The sequence below is a fragment of the Engystomops pustulosus genome, chromosome 2 (genome assembly GCF_040894005.1).
Source record: "Engystomops pustulosus chromosome 2, aEngPut4.maternal, whole genome shotgun sequence".
NCBI classification, from domain to species: Eukaryota; Metazoa; Chordata; class Amphibia; order Anura; family Leptodactylidae; genus Engystomops; species Engystomops pustulosus.
The window spans coordinates 127,045,118-127,068,383 of record NC_092412.1 but is presented as its reverse complement, the minus strand read 5'-3'; the positions used below and the strand labels follow the sequence as shown (position 1 = coordinate 127,068,383).

General features: G+C 40.6%; 1 protein-coding gene across 2 annotated transcripts in view; it reads left to right on the top strand.

Moving 5' to 3' along the window:
• Nucleotides 1-23,015, top strand: part of TXLNG (taxilin gamma) — a 60,646-nt gene extending 37,631 nt beyond the window's left edge. For both annotated transcript variants that reach the window (XM_072136323.1, XM_072136322.1), the window contains exons 9-10: nucleotides 22,057-22,152; nucleotides 22,492-23,015. In XM_072136323.1, the coding sequence (XP_071992424.1) occupies nucleotides 22,057-22,152; nucleotides 22,492-22,815 (420 nt within the window). In that variant the 3' untranslated portion in view covers nucleotides 22,816-23,015. The remainder of the gene's footprint in view (nucleotides 1-22,056; nucleotides 22,153-22,491) is intronic.
• Nucleotides 23,016-23,266: the final 251 nt, after the last annotated feature.

Genomic DNA, 23,266 nt, shown 5'->3' with positions numbered 1-23,266 from the left:
CTTGGATAGGGATGTTAAAGAATAGAGCTTCGGCTTTATCCAAATTTACGCGAGACGCTGGCATATTGTTGCAGTAACACATGTAGAGGTGGAAGGCACAAGTGAGGAGAGAAAAGGGTAAGTACCGTATATACTCGAGTATAAGCCGACCCGAGTATAAGCCGAGACCCCTAATTTTACCACAAAAAAATGGGAAAACCTATTGACTCGAGTATAAGCCGAGGGTGTAGTATACAGCCAGCTAGCCCCCTGTAGTATACAGCCTGTCCCAAGTAGTATACAATCAGCCTGCCCCCATGAGGTATACAGCCTGCCCCCATGAAGTATACAGCCTGCCCCCATGAAGTATACAGCCTGCCCCCATGAAGTATACAGCCTGCCCCCATGAAGTATACAGCCTGCCCCCATGAAGTATACAGCCTGCTCCCATGAAGTATACAGCCTGCTCCCATGAAGTATACAGCCTGCCCCCATGAAGTATACAGCCTGCTCCCATGAAGTATACAGCCTGCCCCCATGAAGTATACAGCCTGCTCCCATGAAGTATACAGCCTGCCCCCATGAAGTATACAGCCTGCTCCCATGAAGTATACAGCCTGCCCCCATGAAGTATACAGCCTGCCCCCATGAAGTATACAGCCTGCCAGCCTGCCCCCATGAAGTATACAGCCTGCCCCCACAGGGTATACAGCCTGCCCCCACGAAGTATACAGCCTGCCCCCACGAAGTATACAGCCTGCCCCCACGAAGTATACAGCCTGCCCCCAGTATAATAAAAAAATAAACTTAATACTCACCCTCCGACGATACTCACCTTTGATTTGAAGTGGCGGCTCCCGGTCCTCGGCGGCGGCTCCTGGTCCTCGGCGGCAGCTCCCGATCCTCTGCGGCGGCTTCTCTCTTCGATCTTGACGTGCCGGCAGTCGCGTCCATGCGACTTGCCAGCGGGCGCACAGTGCGATGCGGCGGTGTCGCCGCTGATGACGTCATCAGCGGCGACACCGCTACATCATATTGTGCGCCCGCCGGCAAGTCGCATAGACGCGACTGCCGGCACGTCAAGATCGAAGAGAGAAGCCGCCGCAGAGGATCGGGAGCTGCCGCCGAGGACCGGGAGCCGCCGCCGAGGACCGGGAGCCGGATGGTGAGTATTAATTTTTTTTTTTTTTTATTACCTCATGTTTTTTTTTTATTAACTCGTGTATAAGCCGAGATTAGGTTTTTCAGCACATTTTTTGTGCTGAAAAACTCGGCTTATACACGAGTATATACGGTATATCGTAGGCAAATAGACTGACCTTAAAGGAATTGCCATCTACTTCAAACCCTCTTTATGTCATGGTCAGCCCTTATGGATGCCGCCAGGGGTTCCATCACCAGGGCTAATAGTGCGAGTGCCTCTTTCTATGTTTATAGGAGTTGGAGTAGTGGGATACTGATGCATCGTATAACAATATCAGAGATGACATAAAGGCCTGGTGGAATCCAAACTTGGTACTGAAAATAAATAATCCCAAGAAATGGTCAAAAGCTGTTTCTATGTCTAAATTACAGTAAAGTGCTGACAGGCCATCAGGGGCTTCACCTTTTTTAAAGTTTTTAATTGCTAGAGAGATCTCCTCAGGTGGTTTCGGAGATCTGCGGCTACTGCTTCTGTAATGGAGGTGCACAGTAGAAAGAAAGTTGTCCAGTGTCTGGGCACTAGGTGGTTGGGGCTGAGAGTATAAAAGTATATAGAAGTATAAAAGTTATGGAACTCCTGATATATATCCTATTAGGGATATATCCCTGATATATCCTATTAGGTAGTGTTAACCCTTGAGTATAGTATTCATAGACGCAATTTTTGAGCCACATCCATTTTGTTTGTAAAACGTGGTCTGTGTCCAACGTTTAGCCTTTTTGGTGTGTACTGTAAGGATTGTTTGTAGCTGAAGATTAGTCTCAAAGATTTGTCTGTAAAGATACCTAGAGGGGAGATTTGATTGGCTTGCTCCCAGACGCAGCAATTTACTTTCCAGTTCAAGCTGCATTCTGTCCCTTTCCTTTTTCCTATTGGCCGCTAGAATCATAATTTATCCTAAATGTACTTTTTATGTGAAACCCAACTAACCCCTATGGGCGTTTCAGGGGAACAATTGTTCTGGAAATATCTCTTAAAGGACACCTGTCATCAGGTCCCTGCCACTAGTCCTGTCACCTCTACCTGTTGGAGCAGCTCACAAGGATCCATCCCAGCCTTTATTTAGTTATTTCATACATTAATCATTGTAAAATCATCTATTCTTTATTATGTAAATGAGGCGGGTCACATGGTCAGAGGCAGTGATGTCACTCCTGTTCCCCCTCCCCCTGCTCATGTCTGTGTGTAATGTATAGTAAAGCATGGCTAGTGTGTGCTGCATCCTCCTAATATACAGGTGAGAGACACAGACATCAGCTACACATGAATCTGACATGTTCTGCTGTAACATGGCTGAAGCCTGGAGCTGCTGTATCTCTCCTAAACACACACACACATGCAGACACAGGCTGCAGGGGGCGTGGCCACCAGCAAGCACATGGAGCCATCACATCATTATACAGGCTCACACCATTATACAGGCTGTCAGTCAAGCACTGGGGGTGTGACTGTGCCTCCCACTCATGAATAGAGTGGACAGCTTGAATATGCTAATGCTTCATTGGACATTTCACAGGTCATTTGCATACAGCTTTAGGACCTCATTGCTTAGGTTTACAGGCATGTAGAGGGACAATAAAGGGATAGAGGCAATGCTCTCTAATGGCAGTTTATGAAAATATATTTAGTTTAGGGGGGTTATTTTGCATGACGGGTTCTCTTTAAGGTCTTCCTCAACCTGACCCTTTACAGGTGGATCTTGTAGCATCGCCTCATTAAGGTGCCATCAGTAAATGGAGGTAGGCACAGTGAGCTCAAAACATCATGGTCTGACCATGCTGAAGGCACGTGTGTGGAGAACAATAAGGCTACATTCACACTACTGTATGGAGGACGTATATATGGCCGACGTATATACGTCCTCCATAGACCGCAATGGGCGCCCGGCACCGTACCGCTCCGGACCCGGGAAAAAGATAGGACCGGTCCTATCTTTTCCCGTAATACGGCACCATGTATCTCAATGGAGAGGGGCGGGGGTGAGCTGCGCTCACCTCCTCCTCCTATCCCTGTGCACTGCCGTTGCCCGGTATGGCACGGGTGGGCAACGGCAGTGTGAATGTAGCCTAAGGTCAATATGCGAGTAAGATATATGGTCCGGTGTGTAATACGTGTAACGCGTCACCCAATCTCCCTGGAGAGATGCTGTCATGGTTGAGGTTCAGGGTGAAATTGAAGTCACCACACCAGTTCAAAGCACAGTATGGTAGTGAAGCTAAATGTGTACAGATCGTTTCAAAAGTACACCGCTGTTCACCCTGCGGTATATAGTTTTTACAATGCATGTGGTGATGCTTTCAATTGCACCTTGGAGAATGATAAAGCGGCCTTTATAGTCTACAATTGTATTGCTAGGATCAAATGGGAAGGAGTTTTCCAAGAAAACTGCCACCCCTCTAATCTTTCTAGAGTGGGAGGAGAGATATACTCTTCTATATTTGCTGTGAAAGTAAGAGGGGGAGGTGGTCTTGGAAAAGTGCATATAATCAATTAAAGCCTTACGCCAGTGAGATGGGGCAGTACATTGTGCTGAATAAACATACTTATTTCAATAACTGTAGGGCTATAGCAGATCTTGCGATGAGTAATACAAAAATTTTACAGGTGCATATTCGCATAATCATGATTCAGCAAAATACCTCACGCTCTCCAGCCGGGGAAAGGAACAGATGCACAAAGGGAAACATGGGGCAAGACTCCAACCAAAACACAAGACATTACTAACATAAGAACTTTCTTTTCAGGAGAAAGGAGAGGGCCTAATATTAAATTGGCAGTCTCCAAACTTCTCCTACAGGGGGCAGCAATAGTCCTGATGTGTCCTGAAACCAAAAACCTGATCTCAGGAAAAAAGATAACATGTCCAGTACATCTCGGGCATGAAGAATTTTGCCCAGGTAGAAACTTCAGTAGCATTGCTGGATCTGGAACTTTGGTGAAACTGCATCAAATATAGACAAGATGGGGGTCTCAAGCCAAAATCAGTCCAGAGGAGAGGGTACTTGGGTTAAGCGACCAATCTCTTGCCAATCTCTAGACGGTTTAGGTGAATGTTGCTTGCCTTCCTCGAGTGTGTGGATTACATAGCTCCGATATTCTTAGGTGCAAAATAAGGTAAAATGGAAACCCCATTTTATATTTCACTTGTGCTGCTTGTAGGACCCCAGTGATGGTTCGAGGGATCTCCTTCTAGCAAGAGTTGTTGGGCTAATGGATACAGTTATGCTGTTTGCAGACGAGAGGTCTGGCAAATAAGGGTTCTCACAGACCGCATATAGAATATGGTCTCAGAAATCCTCATCGAGTAACTTCAAGACCACATTCCTAGGTACCTCCGGATTGCATTGTCTACATAGGGCCCTGTGTAGAGACACTGGTGGCAATAGGGCTGCAAACAAGTTTGTGGCCTTCTCCTTCACATCTTTATTGCTTTCTGGCAGACCCTTTATCCTTATTTTTCCCCTTCTGGATCTGTACTCGATGTCCTCATATTTTAGCTCCAACCGCTTTATGCATGCAGCTTACTCATTCAAGGGAGTTTGATATTCCTCTATCGCATCTGCTGCCTCGTCGTCCTTTGAGCAATGTCCTGGATCTGAGCAGAAAACTTTTTGATTGCCGCCGAGAGCTCCGCTCTGAATGTAGCCTGGATGCTCTGGAGGCGGTCGGCTGTAGGGAGCACCGAGCCCTCCCAGCGCGTGAGGTACTCGCGAAACTAAGGCCTGGGGACTGTATGTCTATATTCAACTGACGCCATGACAGGAGATGCGGCCTGCTGTTGTTTAGCTAGTAAGTCCGTTTTTATTGCCAGTCCGGGGCTTGGAAGTTGCCGTGTATAGGGCCTAATTTTCGTTTGTGGGAAAACCCCTTTATGCTAAATAAGCAGATCTAGAAGTGCCATCTGGCCTAAGTGTACTGACTGTTGGCCTTATAGTGGGAAGGTCTCTAAGAGGAATTTAAAACCCAATGCACCAAAGTTTATACTTCCAGGAATCGATTGGATGGTATAAACATTAGGTCCTTTAGGGCACCGTAAAAAAAAAAATGGCGATACTATTTAATATGTCATTTAAATGACAGTGGCGCTCCCACATATAAGAAGCTAGTAGGACAATAACAATAAAGAAACCTGCAATAATTGCACATAAGTACAAAAGGGATTCAGAGGAGGGAAATATTGGGATAAAGGATGTTAGAACCCAAACATCAGACAGCTGGAAACTTCTGCAACGGAGGTTAATAAATATGGCCAGGCATGGGTTTCACAACTTACAGCCTTCATTGTCAAAAAGTGAGCCCCTAAGTTTTTACACACTTAATTTCTCATTTACAATATTTTGCCCTTAACCATGAGTTCACCCAACTGAGAGAGGGTCCATCCCTTAGGATAACCGGACCATAAAAGAAAAGGACGCTCCCTCTCTCCAGCTTTGGTGGTTTTCTGTCCCTGCAAGAAGACCTGAGTGCAGATGAAGAGGACACAAGATAACTTTGTTAGGTCCCTTGAGTAAAGACAGGTAAACGACTGTTCCGGGTCCTGCAGTATGCTGCTGGCCACATTGGGAGACGAGTGTGGGGGTCTCCAGAACTACCTGTTAGTTATGCGCGTGCAACAACTCCTATACTCCAGGCGTGCCTCGATAATTGTGAGTGTTACAGCACTGGGGAGGACTCGACTTGCTGAGAAGCGGGGCTGCTGCTGTTTTACTCTAGTGCAACATGTATTATAAATCTAAGAAAATGTAATGCCATAGAAAGTGTAGGCTCTGGAGACTGGTTGCTCTCATCCTATGAAATATGCAGGTTTGGCATATTTTTGTTTTCGGAAAATTATTGCCATATTGTGGATGTGGATTAGTTCCATGCGCGGTGTGTTGATGGATGCGTCTTTAATGATTTGAGACTAAAATTCCTCCTCAAAGATTGGCATTTCTAAACTTTTATTTTTACCTTGAAGACATGGGATTCTGGGAAGTTGGTGGCTGCAGCCTTAAAGCTTAACCGGGTTTGTCCATGAAAGAAAATTCTCAAATTTCAATCCCCTAGTAATGTTTATACAATAAAGGTATTTTTTAACCCATTACTATACAATTTTACTCAGTTTTATTGCAGTTTTAGCTTCGAACACTCCTTAAGCTGGTCAGTGTAAAATTCCAGAGTGTGGGCGGGGACTTCCGAAGCAGATACATTGGGGCACATTTACTAAGAATGTGGGCAACTGCACCAAAAGTGCTCTGCCCCTGTTTAATGCTGGGTGACAGATTCATTATGAACGTGCGCCAGAAATCAGGAATCTGTTGCTTCCCTGCACTGGCCCGACAGAGGTCACCAACTTTTTGCACCTTTAACATAGAGCGTGGGACAGACTTTGCATGTTAAATCTGGCGCACGATCCGACTGAATGCCGGAACACCATCTAATTTGTGACGCATGGTGGCTAGCGCAGCTTTGCCACAAAAGGTCTATGTGCGACTCAATAGTGGCACAGACACTTCTTAAATACCTGTGCAAGCCGTTAACACCTAAATAAATGTGCAAAGTCCGTCAGGATTAGGCAAGATTAAGCATGTGTAGCGCAAAACGAACCATCGCCTCTAGTGAGCTCCTACTCTGTTCCTCTCTCCCGCTGCAAATTTTTAATGTGTTTTGGGAATTAAGTTTGAGATGTTTTACAATGGTGAGTGCCAGCTCTTTTTTTCTTCTTGAAACTGCTCATCACTGTTACTGTGGACTATGTGAGCTAGTGCACCACCATGTGTTCCTATGATCTACCGCCCCATGTAGTCAGTCTCGCAATATAAATGTTTGGAGATTCGTATGGAAACTAGAAGAGCAGTTCCCCCCGTTTTCCTCTATCCTTACTTATATAAGTTTTCACTGAAGCAGTAAGTAGGAGACAAAGTATAACTTTAAATAAAGATAATGAACTCCTAATTAACCAGGATGATTTTGTATGTCCATGCAGAAAGATACTTTACCGCACAGGGATATTCTATAATGTCCCGCTTGTGGCCCCAGCACCAGAAGCAGTTGCTGTCAGCTGTCTATTACTTTCCCATACAAACACTTAATAAAGTATAAATACCACAAATACACAAATAAAACCCACATATTTGGTATTGCCGCATCCGTAACAATCTGTATAATAACACAGAATCGTTACTGAACCTCCACGGTAATTGCCGGGGAAAAAACCTCCGCAAAAAAAGTTCCAAAAAAAAGATCATTTTTAAAACTTTTTTTAAAAATGATAGAAAAAATGATTAAAAAAAATGTTACACACTCTATACTGAGACCTCTAAAAAGAACTCTTCTCGCAAAAAATAAGATTCATCAGCCAAAAAATAAAGTTCTGCATATGAAAAGGAGAAGATTTTCTCCAAATTAATTTTTATTCAGTAAAATTGAATAAAATACATAAAACCCCCACATATTTTGTATTGCTGCGTCTGTGACAGTTTTCATAATATAACAGAATAGTTATTGGACCCGCACAGCGAACCACGTAAAAAAACAACCTCAAAAAACGTTCGAAAAAAGATAATTTTTAATTAATACCCTTTATATAAATTAATACCCTTTATATAAATTAATGTATATAAATTAATTAATACCCTTCTATAAAAAATGATAAATGTTACGCACTCTAAAATAAGACCATTAAAAAGAATGTTTCTGACAAAAAAAAGATGGAGATGCTAAAATGAGCAAGATTTTCTCCAAATTAGTTTTTGTTCAGTTTAATTGGGGAAATGGCGACCCCTAGAATAAAAGTATTTTTATGATTTTTATGGTATCGTGTAAAAAAAAAAAAAAAAAAAAAAAAATCTTCCCAAAATTTGATGATTTTAATTTCCTCCACCAGCAAAGTGTTAATAAAATCTCACCAATTGGCTATAGATGCCCCAAAATTATGTACCAGAAAAGTGCGTCTCATGTGGCAAAAAATAAGCCCCTATAGGTCCACATTAAAAAAAATAAAAAAAAAATAATATCCTGTACAATTTGACAATGCAAATCTGCTCTGGATGGCGCCTCCTTCCATACTATGCCCGGACGTGCATACAGCAGGATCCCACCACATATGGGGTATCGGTGTACTCAGGAGAATTTGGGTATCAAACTTTGTGGAGCCTTATTTTCATTTAACGCCAAAGCCACTTTTCACCTTCCTGACACGGCCCATTTTTTCAAATCTGCCCTGTGTCACTATAAGTGGTTATAACTTTGAAACGCTTTAACATATCAAAGTGTTTTTTTTTAAATTGTTTTCTCGTGACACATTGTACTTCATGTTAGTTGAAAAATTTTGGTGGTATGTTTTGCATTTATTTATGCGAAAATCAGATATTTGGTGAAAATTTGGAAAAATTCTCGATTTTTGAACTTCAAAATGTTCTACTTTTTCCACATATAGTTATAACAGCAAAAAAACTTAATAACTAACATTCACCGAATGTCGACTTTATGTGGACATGGTTTTTTATGCATACTCTTATTTTTGTAGGATGTTATGGGCCTTTGAACGTTAGGTACGATTTTTCACATTTTCATAAAAAACGCAAAATCCTGCTATTGAGGGGCCTGCTCAAGTCACTTTGAGAGGCCTAACTAAAAGTAAAACCCCATAAATTACCCCATTATAGAAACTACACCCTCAACGTACGTGAAACAACTTTTATGAAGTTTGTTAACCCTTTAATTGTTTTACAGGGGTTAAAACAAAATCGGATACAATTTTGAAAGTAAATTTTTTTTGGCTAAATTAATGTTTTTGGGTTTTTTTTCAAACAAATGTACAAATTCTCAGTGGATAAAGTAGCAAAACGCTCCACAAAATTTGATACCCAGTCCCTCCCGCGTATAACAATCCCCCATATGTGGTGGTAACCTGCTGTATGGGTACACGCCAGGGCATTTGAAGGGAAGCTGCGCCATTCAGGGCAGATTATGCATTGTCACTTTTTATTGGCTATACAATCTTTATTTTTTTGGCAATTTGGACATATAAGGGCTTATTTTTTGCGACATGAGATGCACTTTACAAATATTTCATTTTAGTGGGTCATTAGCTTATTGATGAGATTTTATTAACTCTTGAATGTATCGGTGAAAGGAAAATTGTCAATTTTGGTTTCCTTTCTTTTTGTATCTTTTGGGGGTCACCGTATTCTAAAAATACTATATTATCTTTATTCTACAGATCACTACGATTACGGTGATACCTCATTTATATCGGATTTCATTTATTTTTACAATTTTACTGGAGAAAAACGAATATAGAGGAAATCTAATTTTTTATTTTTTTTTTGCATCGCCATCTTTTCGGAGACGTAACTTTCAAGTGGTACCATTTTGGCGCTCATAACTTTTTTTTTATCACTTTTTAGAACATTTTTGTGAAGAGATTTTATGAAAATCAAGCTATTCTTCACCTTACACATTGTAATACAGATGTATTACACTGTGTAATGTAACACATTGAGCATGCTGCACATGCTCCGTGTGTTACAGCTGGGTCCTGCGATCCGAGCCACGGTAAGCACCGCGGGGGGCATTCTTGTGAAATGCCCCTAGCGCGACCACATGTGTTAGGGGTTAACACCCGCGATCAGAGAAATCTCCGAACGCTGGTGTTGGAGGCGGGTGTCGGCTATAATATATAGCCGACACCCACAGCTTCTGGCCCCGGCTCCGTTTAGGTGCCGGGGCCAGAAGTTTGACGTAATAGTACTGCAAATTGCGGGAACGCACCTCCCGTGATGCAGTACTATTACGTCAAATGTCGGGAAGGGGTTAATCAATTGCAAATGTTTAATTTTCCACCCAAAATTAATGTATTGTCAAAAAAGAAAATTACAATTTACAGATCGCAACTCCATTTTGTTTTAACCCCTATAAAACACCTGAAGGGTTAACAAACTTCTTAAAAGTGCTTTTTGACCCTGTATGATGTTTATCCAGATATGGATTCAGATAATTATTAAAATCCCCCACTATCAGTACTGGGAGATCAGGAGACGCTGCCATAAAAGATAGTACCCTTTTCAAGGTAACACTGGAGAAAGGAGGAGGGATGTATATTGTAGTTAGGTACATCAGTGTTCCATACAGCTTACACTTAAGGCACACAAAGCGGCCTTCTGAGTCAATTAATTTTTCCAAGCAAGTGAATGGAATGGAGCAATGTATCAATATACTGACTCCTCAAGAGTGGGTGGTATATGTAGAATGAAATTCGTGAGACATCCAGCTCTATGAATAGTAGACACATTATCTTTTACTAGATGGGTCCCTGCTAAACGCCAAATTGCAGGTTGGTTTCGTTGCAATGGGGAAAATACTGCACATCTCTTAGCAGCGTCTCCTAATCCCCGCACATTCCAAAATAGCACATTAAGTACATTCGTCATTTTCCAAAATGTAAAAATAACATTGAAGCATCCCACTCTCTAGCACAAGTAAACAGCTGATCCATAGGTATATAATTCTTATACGGACTTGTAGTCCCTCTGTCTGCTTTAAACATTTTCCCCCCAACTAAACTTGTAACAAAAATCATATTAACATAGATACACATACACGACATTCTAGCCATTTCCCCCCGTAAGAGGGATTGTGCCCAAAACCTGAAGCCGAATCTCCGCTCCGCAACCAGAATCAAGGGGTCTTCAATTGACACATCCACAAGTAATTTCTTCTCCCGAACAGATCATAGCCCCCGGGTATTCAACAGCAAGTCCCTTAGTGAACAAAGAACTGTAAGTCAACTTGTTTCAACACCCTCTTGATCTTTTCCTTTATTTTCCATAGCAAAGAGAAAAAGGAGGGCAATACCCGCATTGGCTAGCAGGTGACACCAGAGTACTTACTCTGGATCTCTACGCCTCAATCTGTTCTCATTATTATCCAGCCAATTCAGCAATCCTCTGGTGTAATAAACACATGCGTTTTCTTCAAAAGCCACAACCCTCAGACGTGCCGGATACAACATAGCATAGGGTAGCTGCAGGCTTCTCAAATGCTTCTTGATATCTAAATACTGTGCCCTTTTCTTCTGGACCTCTGCTGAGAAGTCCGGAAATATTGACAAGCTTAAGATCAGGATTATCTCTAGCTGCCTGCAGAATTATATCTCTATCACGATAATGGAGGAGCCAGAGAAGAAGCGGCCGCGGAGGGGCGCCAACAGGAGGTGCACGGGCCGGGACTCGATGAGCTCTCTCAATAGCGAATAGAGGGGTCAGGGTATCTTTGCCAAACTGGGTAATAAACCACTCCTCTAAGAACTCAGCAGCTCGCTGCCCCTCCACTTTTTCAGGTTTCTCAATCAAACGCAAATTATTTCTCCGTAAACGATTTTCTAAATCATCTGCTTTGGACTGTAAATTAGCGAGCTTATTCACCACTCTGCTCATATCACGATGCATTGGCGCGGTATCTTATCTTCCAGGACTCCCACTCGGTCCTCCACCTCACGCACTCTTTCATTAACTTTCTGTAAATCATGCCTAATATGGCTCACATCTTCAGATAGTCCACCAATCTGGGTGACAAAGGCACTTATAGCAGCCCCACTCTGTGTGACTACCTCAAATATGTCCTGCATTGAGGGACCCTCAGGCAAGATGGCGGCTGCTGCAGCTTCTCTCCCCTTCATACCTGTTCCTGCAGTGCTGGCTGCGGAAGATGTTCCTGCTCCTGCCGCTGTGGTGGTCATCTGCTGCTGGAGCTCAGCCGAGGAGGCCGAGGACTTGCTGGATGAAGGGTGCACCGCCCTGGCATACTTTTCCAGGCACGCTGCTACCGCCTGTAGCTGGTCCGCGGCGGCGCCATGTTGCTTTGCTGGTGTGGCTGGCACGCTGTCCCGCTCCTCACCTCCCTTATTCTTTGTCCGGCTCAGCATGATATTAAACTCCTGCCTGTCGGTCCTGGGATGTTCCGCCGACCCTCCGGTACTTTCGGGCCTGCAATGTATGACCCGGGCAGGATATATTCAGGATGGTGAGTCTGGAGCGCTCTTACATGCGGCCGCTCACATCGCTCGTCAGGCCACGCCCCTTAAAAGAGCTTTCTATTACGTTGAGGAGTGTAGATTCCACAATGGGATAATTTAAGAGTCTAGCTATTATTTAGGCCTTTCTGAGTCATTTGAAAGTTGAGCAAATACGGGTTTTGACGATTTTCCGAAAAATTTTAAAAATGGCCCCCAAATTCTGAGCCTCATAACATTCTATTAAAATATGTGGAATTAAAAAAAAAAAAAAAAAAAACGTGAAGTAGACATTTAGGAAATGCAAGTTATGAATTTATTTGGGTGCTATGACTTTCTGCTTCAAAAGTAGACAATTTAGAACTTTGAAAATAAAGAATTTTTCCACATTTTTTCCTCCCAATTTTCAGGTTTTTTTCATAACTAAACAAAAAAGATATCATCCAAATTGTTAAACTAATTTGAAGTACAATGTGTCACGAGAAAACAATCTTAAAATCCCCAATGTTTACAAGCTATGTTGACGCAACAATGTGAACACTGATTGAATGGCCACATGCAAATGAGGGACTGGGAAATCCAGGGAAATCATGTGTACCTGCATATATTAGCTTCTAACAAGGAGATCCCAAGACGTGACTCTGGCCCGTTATGATACCAACAGGTTTTTTTTATCAATTGCAACAGGTTAGCTCTGCCTAGCCCGGTGTTAAAGTGACCCACGTTATTGCCCTATGAATCTACTAAAGTATAAGGTGAAGTTTCTCATATGTCTATTCTCATTATAGGAGAACAATGGCGCTCATTTACCAAGGGGTTGGAATTTTATGTATGAAATGCTGTATTTTGTTATTAATAGTGAATTAGAGAATGTGCTATTTTGTTATCCTGAGTGTATTTAACCCCTATGTAACTCGGCCTATTTTGGCCTTTAGGACGCGGTCCCATTTTTCAAATCTGCCCTGTGACACTATAAGATATCCAAGGGATTTTGAGATTTTCTCGTGACACAATGGGGCAGATTTGCTTACCCGGTCCTGTGGCAATCCCGCGGTGCATTGTCCGACGAGGATTCGGGTCTGCCGCGATTCACTAAGGTCGTGCGTCCAATTTCCTGCATGTGTCGCTTCCGCGCTGATATCCGCCCGAGTGTTAACCTTCTTCTTCCTGGTGCATGTGAGTGCTTGATCTTGCAACACAATTCCATTTTTAAATTCTGCGGCTTGTCCGAATCCGTCGGGTAGTCCGACGGCACATCCCCCGATTTCTGTCGCATGCAAGGTTGGCAAGGTTAACCTTTATTTGGATGTTGTGCTTACCCTCAGTTGTTTAACAGTTGTTTAATCAGCCTTTACCTCCACAAACAAAGCAGTCAGATCTGAGGGTAAGCACAACATCCAAATAAAAGTTAACCTTGCCAGTATATCTGATGAAAGAGATATTTATCGCATCCAGCTACTTATTCAAATAAGTGGCTGGCCACCTAATTTGAAGCCCACACCCAGTGTAAAATCATCCTGTGTGGACTGCAGCTTAAAAGATCCAATTGTGGAAACAACTGAACCATATGAGCATGTGACTGGTCATACAATTTAATCGAATATATGGACTTTGATACTTATACGGAACAAGAAATGAGACCTTTTTTACATTTTAAACATATTTTTGCAGTATAGGTTAAGCACGTGGGCCCCTTTGAGTGCCACCTTTTTGCCCTGCCTGAAATCACACCGTGATACCTTTTAACCGGTTTGCGACCGCCCGCCGTGTATTCACGGCGGCGGTCGCGTTCTGATGCATGGAGAGGGCTCGCGGGCCAAGCCCTCTCCATAGCCGGTAAGTCTCTGCTGCATATTGCAGCAAAGGCTTACCAGTAACAGGGTGTTTTCTTGCTGATCGCTGCCGGCGGCTTCAAACAGATGGCGCCGCATGGGCGCCGCCATCTTTCCGAGGATCGCCGCTCCCCGTGACGTCATCGGGGAGCGGCGATCCGTCGCCATGGTAGCTTCGGGTCTCACGAAGACCCGAAGCTACTTCGGGTTAACCCATTCATTACAATGTGCTATCAGCACATTGTAATGTATGAGGAGTAAAATCCCCATATACTGCCATACTGTAGTATGGCAGTATATGGTAGGATCGATCAGACAACCTAGGGTTAAAGTACCCTAGGGAGTCTCAAAAATAATAAAAATTAAAAAAAAGTTACAAAAAAAAATTATAATAAAAAAACCTAAAAATTCAAATCACCCCCCTTTCCCTAGAACTGATATAAATATAAATAGTAAAAATCATAAACACATTACGTATCGCCGCGTCCGAAAATGCCTGATCTATCAAAATATAATAACGGTTTTTCACTGCGTTTAACCCCGTAACGGAAATTCGCGTCCAAAGTCAAAACTGGCACTTTTTTGCCATTTAAAAAAAAATTAAAAATTCTATAAAAAGTGATCAAAAGGTCGTACAGTCCTAAAAATAATATCATTGAAAACATCATCAAAAGTCGCAAAAGTTGACACCACCCTTAACTCCATACAACGAAGTATGGAAAAGTTATAAGCACAAGAAGACGGCAAAATTAAAAAAAAAATTTTGTTCATGAGGTTTTAATTTTTGTAAATGTATGAAAACTTTATAAAACCTATACAAATTTGGTATCCCTGTAATCGTACCGACCCAAAGAATAAATTAGATGCGTCATTTGTGGTGTGAAGTGAAAGCCGTAATATCCAAGGACACAAGAATACGACACAAATGCGTTTTTTCACCATTTTCACTGCATTTGGAATTTTTTTCCAGCTTCCCAGTACATGGCATGAAATATTCAATGCAATCACTATGAAGTGCAATTTGTTACGTAAAATAAAAAAGTTATAGATTTTTGAAGGTGGGGAGTGAAAAATGGAAATGAAAAAACGGGAAATGGCCCGGTCCTTAACCGTTTAATGTCCTAATTGGGTATAAACATTACGTTGCTGCCTACTTATATAGGACTGATTTTAATTTTATTTTTTTTTTATATAATCATTTGATAATCAGTACTGTTATGTATTTTATCTATTGTTGCTTATATACAACATTGAAATATAATATGTGAGAATCAGGATATGTAATTTTATTTTTTTGATGTATTGAGACCACAACTTGATTAAAACTTTCATATTAACTGTCTTACGAAATCAGTGTAAATTGGTGCTTGGTGTATTTTCTCTTCTCTTTTTAGAATTGTAAATGACCCCATTATCGAAACTACACCCCTCAACGTATGAAAAAGCACTTTTAAGAAGTTTGTCAACCTTTTAGGTGTTTTATAGGGGTTAAAACAAAATGGAGGTGCAGTCTACAAATTGAAATATCATTGACAATACACTCATTTTGGGTGGAAAATTAAACATTTGTAATGGAAAATTAAATATTTGGGTATCAAAATTTGTGGAGCCTTTTTTCATTTAATCCATAACAATTTCTCCCTAGTACACTGATACCTCATATGTAGGTATTGGCGCACAGCCGGGCATAGAATGGAATCCACAGCAGATGTATTTTGTATTTTCACATTGGATATATATATTTATTTATTTTTTTTTTAGTTTTTTTTTTTTTTTATTGTGGACATAAAGGGGCTTATTTTTTTGCCACATGAGATGCACTTTTCTGGTACATAATCTTGGGGCATCTATAGCTAATTGGTGAGATTTTATTAACTTTGTTGAAAATCATCAATTTTTAGGAACTTTTTTTTTGTCCGTTTACCATACCATAAAAATAGTGTATTTTTATTCTATGGGTCTCCACAATTACGAAAATACCTTATTTATATAGTTTTAAAAAAAGTAATTTGGCGAAAATGTTAATTTTAGCATCACAGACTTTCATGAGCAGAATTTTTTTTTCTTTCGGCCGACAAATCTGGTTAAGGGCTTATTTTTTGCTAGAAGGATTGTTCTTTTTAGTGGTCTTATTTTGGAGTGCGTAATATTTTTTAATCCCTTTTAACCCCTTAACGACTTGGCCTTTTTTAGTTTTTTTCACTTCCATTTTTCACTCGCCACCTTCAAAAATCTGTAACTTTTTTATTTTTTCAGCTCTGTGATGGCTTGTTTTCTGCGTAACAAATTGCACTTCGTAGTGACGGTATTTAATATTCCATGGCGTGTACTGGGAAGCGGGGAAAAAAATTCCAAATGCAGTGAAAATGGTGAAAAAACACATTTGCGATGATTTCTTGTGGGCTTGGATTTTACAGGTTTCACTGTGCGCCCCAAATGACAGGTCTACTTTATTCTTCGGGTCCCTACGATTACGTCGATACCAAATTTGTATAGGTTTTAGAATGTTTTCGGCCCATGCCCACCATCTTTTTGAAGCCGCCAGCAGCATTGCCGGTGGCGATCGAGGTAAAAACACCCGCGATCGGTGTTTGGCGGTAAGCCTTTGCTGCAATATGCAGCAAAGACTTACCGGCTATGGAGCGGGCTCGGCCCGCGAGCCTTCTCCAAGCAGCGGGACCGGGCGCGCGCTGTACTAGTACGGGGCGCTTCGGGAAGGGGTTAAGAGCATTTTTTAAAGGGTATTAATTTAAAATTATCCTTTTTTCGGAGAGTTTTTTGAGTTTGTTTTTTACAGGGTTCACTGCGTGTCCAATAACTATTCTGTTTTATTATGCAGATTGTCACAGACGTAGCGATACCAAATATGTGGGGATTTCGTGTATTCTATTCAATTTTACTGAATAAAAACTAATTTGGAGAAAATCTTGTTCATTTTAGCATCATCATCTTTTCATATGCAGAACTTTTTTTTTTAAGTTTTTGGCTGACAAATCTGGTTAGGGGCTTATTTTTTTGCAAAAGAGTTGTTCTTATTAGTGGTCTCATTTTAGAGTGCGTAAAATTTTTTAAATCGACTTTAATTTTTTAGAGCATTTTTTTAAAGGTATTAATTAAAAATTTATCTTTTTTTGAAAGTGTTTTTCCCCCTGCGTTTACCGTGCAGGTCCAGTAACAATTCTGTTTTATTATAAAGATTGTTACGGACGCGGCAATACCAAATATTTTGCAGGTTTTTTTTATACTTTGTTAAGTTTTTGTATGGGAAAGTAATAGACAGCTGACAGCAGCTGCTTCTTGTGCCAGCTCTGTGAAAAAGTGGCATTTTAGGGGCTTATATTTTTATGTATTTTTTTTATTTATTTATTTTAATGTGTACATTTTTGTGTTTTTTAACTTTTTTTTTTTTAATTACTTATACATAAATTTGAACCAGTGGTGCTCTGATCGCTGGTTCAAGTCCAATACACTGCTCTACAATACTAATTCTTTGTAGAGCAGTGTAAACTGTCTGAGCATGCAGGAAGACCCTTACATTTTTGACCGTGGTGTGTAAGGGGTTAACACTCGCAATCGGAGCCGGCTCCGATCGCGGTTGTTAGAGAGCGGTGTCAGCTGTACTAGACAGATGACAGCCGCTGCTTCTGGTGCCAGCTCAGTTCGGTGTCAGAAGCGGGACTTTATAGCATGTCCTGGTGCGGGAAGTATCTACCCGCAGGAACGTACTATAATGTCCAGGTCGCGTAGGGGTTAAGAAACTCGTCTTCGTGGGAATACCTCTTTAATTTTTATACAACAGGATATGAAAATGTATTCATATACAATGCTTAGGGGGTGACTTATCACCACATTGTCTGTTTTCTTTTACTTCTTTATGTGACGTATTTGTCCCAGTCTCGACTAACAGAAATAAATCTACAAAAGTAGTAAATGAACCCAGACAACATACCCCCATTTTGGTTGTTGCTAGGCCATGCACGATATGACCATTGATAGCTACAAGATATATGTAGTATTATCCTCACAGTGTATGTCATTATAAAGATGAAAAGATTATCCAGATTGTACATATTGGTTGCTCTGAGGCACTCAGTACATCTACTGATGTACGGTGTATGTTTTGTGTGCTCGTGCACTGTTTTGTTGGAGACCTGCAGCAGTTCCGTAGCCGAGTGGGGTGACATGGCCATGTGTGTTGTAATGCAACATTTTTGCTAGGTCTTAGTGCATGGTGCAAAATAGTGCTCTCACCATGTTATTGGAGCCTAGGACCAAAAAATATGCCATGTGTTCCCAGTCTTGGCATATTTCTCCTAGAATGTGATTTTTTTTTCTTGATCAGTAAGTACTCTCTGTGGTTAGATGACAGCTTAGTCAGGCATTTTGAGAGCCATAAATGTTTCAGAACTGATGTTCCACTCTTGTAAATGTGAATTTCCTGCATCAGTAGATTCTATAAGACTCTGAGATTCTGTATTATATCTGCCATTTGAAGCTCAACTGTAGGATGTATGGCTTTGAAGAGTAACTGTAAAGGGTTTTTTTTCCCCACAAATCAATAGCTCTAGGTATGTAAAACAACTTTGACCATTATCTTTGTTACCTCTATGCAGCAGTTTCCTTGCTATTCCCCTCAGATTACATCAAAGCTGCAATGGCTGCTTCCTCTCCATGTGCTGAAAAGCCCTGGAGTCTGTACTTTGTTTCATGGGAGGGAAGAAGCTGCTGCTCACAGTTTAGGAGTTCATGTGTGTATGAAGCAGAGTTTGATGTGTGAATGCAGATGTCTCCTGCACAGGATAGTGAGTTATTAAAACTCTCCTGTTCCCTATCAGCCCCTCCATCCGTTACCTTGTCATTTGCAGTATCGGCTCTGTGTAGATAAGCTATTAACCCTTAGTAAAACAGTTACATGAAGTCTATAGTCTGTGCTGTGTGAACACTAATTTCTACCACTTATTCCACATTCCCTGCTCCTCCATGTGATGGAAGCTGCCAGGCTGTCACCATATACCCTCGTAAATAACTAACATAAACCTAACCTTCTACTAGAGAAAATTCACAGATTACAATAAAAATATAGTGAAAAGCATACAAAGTCGGAAGGACGGCGCTGGGAAAGTGGAGAAAGTCCAAAAACACCACAGTCCAAATACAAAACTCAGACAGTTTACACTGCTCTGCAATAAAATAGTATTGTAGAGCAGTGTATTGAACTTGAACCAGTGATCAGAGTATTGCTGGTTTAAGTTCAAGTATATAGAAGTAAAAATATGCAAAACACTTAACACTACACATTATAATAAAAAAAAAATAAATACATAAAAAAATATAAGCCCCTAAAAAACACTTAATAAAGTATAAAAAACATAAAAACACCCAAAAAAAACCCTGCGTATTTGGTATTGCCGCGTCTGTAACAATCTGCATAATAAAACAGAATCGTTACTGGACCCGTACGGTAAACGCCGGAAGGAAAAAACGCAAAAACCGTTCCGAAAAAAGATAATTTTTAATTAATACCCTATAAATGTCCTAAAAAGTGATTTAAAAATTTTATACACTCTAAAATAAGCCCACTAAAAAGAACAACTGTTCTCGCAAAAAATAAGCCTTTAACCAGATTTGTCAGACGAAAAATAAAAAAGTTATGCATATGAAAAGATGGTGATGCTAAAATGAATAAGATTTTCTCCAAATTAGTTTTTATTCAGTACAATTGAATAAAATACACAAAACCCCCACATATTTGGTATCCCTGCGTCCGTAACAATCTGCATAATAAAACAGAATCGTTATTAGATCCGCAAAGTGAACCCCGTAAAAAACAACCTCAAAAAAACTCTGCAAAAAAGATGATTTTTTATTAATGACCTTTAAAAATTCTCTAAAAAGTGATTTAAAAAAGTTATGCAATCTAAAATAAGACCACTAAAAAGAACAATCATTCTCGCAAAAAATAAGCCCTTAAACAGATTTGTGAGGTGAAAAATAAAAAAGTTATGCATATGAAAGACGGTGATGCTAAAATTAACAACAATTTCGCCAAATTACTTTTTATTCAGTAAAAATGGGAAAAAATAAAAATTATAAATGAATTAAATGAAGTATTTTCATAATCGTGGCGACCCATAGAATAAAAATAATATACTATTTTTATGGTATGGTTAACGGCCAAAAAAAAAACACATAAAAATTGGGTATCAAACTTTGTGGAGCCTTTTTTCATTTAATACATTGTAAATGTTTAATTTTCCACCCCAAATGAGTGTATTGTGAAAAAATATTACAATTTGCAGACTGCACCTCCATTTTGTTTTAACCCCTATAAAACACATAAAGGGTTAACAAACTTCTTAAAAGTGGTTTTTCATACGTTGAGGGGTGTAGTTTCCACAATGGGGTAATTTATGAGTCTCACTATTATTTAGGTCTCTGTGTCAATTAGAAGTTGAGCAGGTCCATCTAAATACGGGTTTTGGTGATTTTACAAAAAATGTGAAAAATGGTACCTAAATTCTGAGCCTTATAACATTCTAGTAAAATATGTGGAATCTTAAAAAAAAAAAAACATCCAACATAAAGAAGACATTTGGGAAATGTAAGTTATGAATTTATTTGGGTGCTATGACTATCTGCATCAAAAGTTAGAGAATTTAGAACGTTGAAAATATAGAATTTTTCAAAATTTTTGCCAAATTTAGTTTTTTTTTCAGAACTAAACGCAAAAGATTTCATCCAAATTTTTAAACTAATTTTGAAGTACAATGTGTCACGAGAAAACAATCTCAAAATCCCCTGGATATCTCATAGCGTTCCCATGCTATAACCACTTATTAGGGCAGATTTGAAAAATGGGGCCGCGTCCTTAAGGCCAAAAGAGGCTGTGTCCCGTAGGGGTTAACATTACCAGGATAACCTTTTATAGCGCAAATCACTGATCACATTTGCATTTCCATTGAAATCGATGAGAACAGACTGAGCCCTACCCCCAGACATTTGCGTTGCATTTCTAAATACAATGTAAACGCCCCATGTGACTGCACCCTAAACATTCAGATAATACTTTTTTTCTTTTCTTGAAAGTATTGTATCTATCATCACAATACTTTTCTGGGTATCGTATCACACTTAAAATTCTGGTATCGGTGCAACCCTATTTTATACTATTATTTATCTGCCCAAACTTACACATAATTCTATCTGTACTCCTACCCTCACTCCTCCTTACATGGTGTGGGCCCCTGTTCTCTAGCCTCCTTACATGGTGTGGGCCCCTGTTCTCTAGCCTCCTTACATGGTGTGGGCCCCTGTTCTCTAGCCTCCTTACATGGTGTGGGCCCCTGTTCTCTAGCCTCCTTACATGGTGTGGGCCCCTGTTCTCTAGCCTCCTTACATGGTGTGGGACCCTGTTCTCTAGCCTCCTTACATGGTGTGGGACCCTGTTCTCTAGCCTCCTTACATGGTGTGGGACCCTGTTCTCTAGCCTCCTTACATGGTGTGGGACCCTGTTCTCTAGCCTCCACATATTGTCGGCCCCTGATCTCTAGCCTCCTTACATGGTGTGGGACCCTGTTCTCTAGCCTCCTTACATGGTGTGGGACCCTGTTCTCTAGCCTCCTTACATGGTGTGGGACCCTGTTCTCTAGCCTCCTTACATGGTGTGGGACCCTGTTCTCTAGCCTCCACATATTGTCGGCCCCTGATCTCTAGCCTCCTTACATGGTGTGGGACCCTGTTCTCTAGCCTCCTTACATGGTGTGGGACCCTGTTCTCTAGCCTCCTTACATGGTGTGGGACCCTGTTCTCTAGCCTCCACATATTGTCGGCCCCTGATCTCTAGCCTGACTAGGGTCGCACACTTAGCCTGTTAAACAATCCTACAGGTTGCCAGGTCTTTAACTTACATTAATTAGTAATAACATTTATGCAGCAATTATACTCAAAAAATTATGCACAAGAAGCAAATACTCAAATTAGTGATTTAAAATAATCATCAGAGTACTGGAAAACAAGAAGATCTCTTAATGATGTACCCATTTTCCTAGATGACCAAGAAAATAAAGAAACTAGAAAAAGAAACTGTTGTCTGGCGTACCAAGTGGGAAAACAACAATAAAGCCCTACTACAGATGGCCGAAGAGGTGAGTTCACTTTTTGCTAGTTTAGACAGAATTTCTGGTGCTTTCTTAGTGTCCCCCATGTTTCTGGTCTAGTTCACACTAGATCCCTAATGTGCAGTTTAAAACATTGTAGCATTAGAGATGATTTCTCAGTATTAAAAATTAAATTCTGATATGACTCTTCTGTTCCCCTAATGTAACACCTATTCTGCATGAATGACACAAACAGTGCATCTTATAGGGTTAAGAAGGCTAAGTGCACTAAAAAGCACTAAAACCATGTGGGAAATATCTGTACGATAATGTGAAAGATCTATCATGTAAAGAAAGTTCCATTTTCTAACTTTCTTTTCTCCTCAGAAAACCATTAGGGATAAAGAGCATAAAGCATTGCAAGTCAAGCTTGATCGTCTGGAAAAGCTTTGCCGGGCCCTCCAGACTGAGCGCAATGAACTCAACAAGAAAATTGAGGTTCTTCAAGACAAGGTTACTGTGCTTGATGGTGATGCATTAAATGGAGACTTCTTAAAGACAGACCCAGCAGAAGAATCCTCAGAGGGAATCTCAGAGAAAAAACATCCTGGGATCCAACCCATTACTCGACCCCTGTTGTCAGAAGAACCAGTTCCTTTGCAAAAGACTTTTTCAACAGGACCACCTTCTGGCATAGACTCTGTTGACTAACACACCGGCAAAACACTGTTAAATACAGATACACAAACATATGTATATAAAGAAAATATACATATATATATTTTTTGTGTATAACTTAGTTGGTGGTAAATTGTTTTGTGGTGACAAATTTCTTAAATTTTTCTACCATATCTGTATTTTCTTAGGACTATCAGAGAACATGTGGTGCATAAAGCTTCCTCGCAATTTCACACAGTCTTATAGATTTTTGTCACATTCAAGTTTGCCATTTGTCTCCATTTCATTGTCACTTTCTGAAGGGGGGTGCATGTTTTAGGCCGTGCAAGTGACAAATATAACAGTTTAGGTGCCCTGTCTTGCCTTTTCTATTTATATCCTCTAAAAGCCGATGGTAAGAAAATAATTCCTTTGTTTGCACAAACTTTTCTTTCCCCACAAGTCACCATGGCAGCACCGTTTTAGCATTCTGGTGCATTCATGG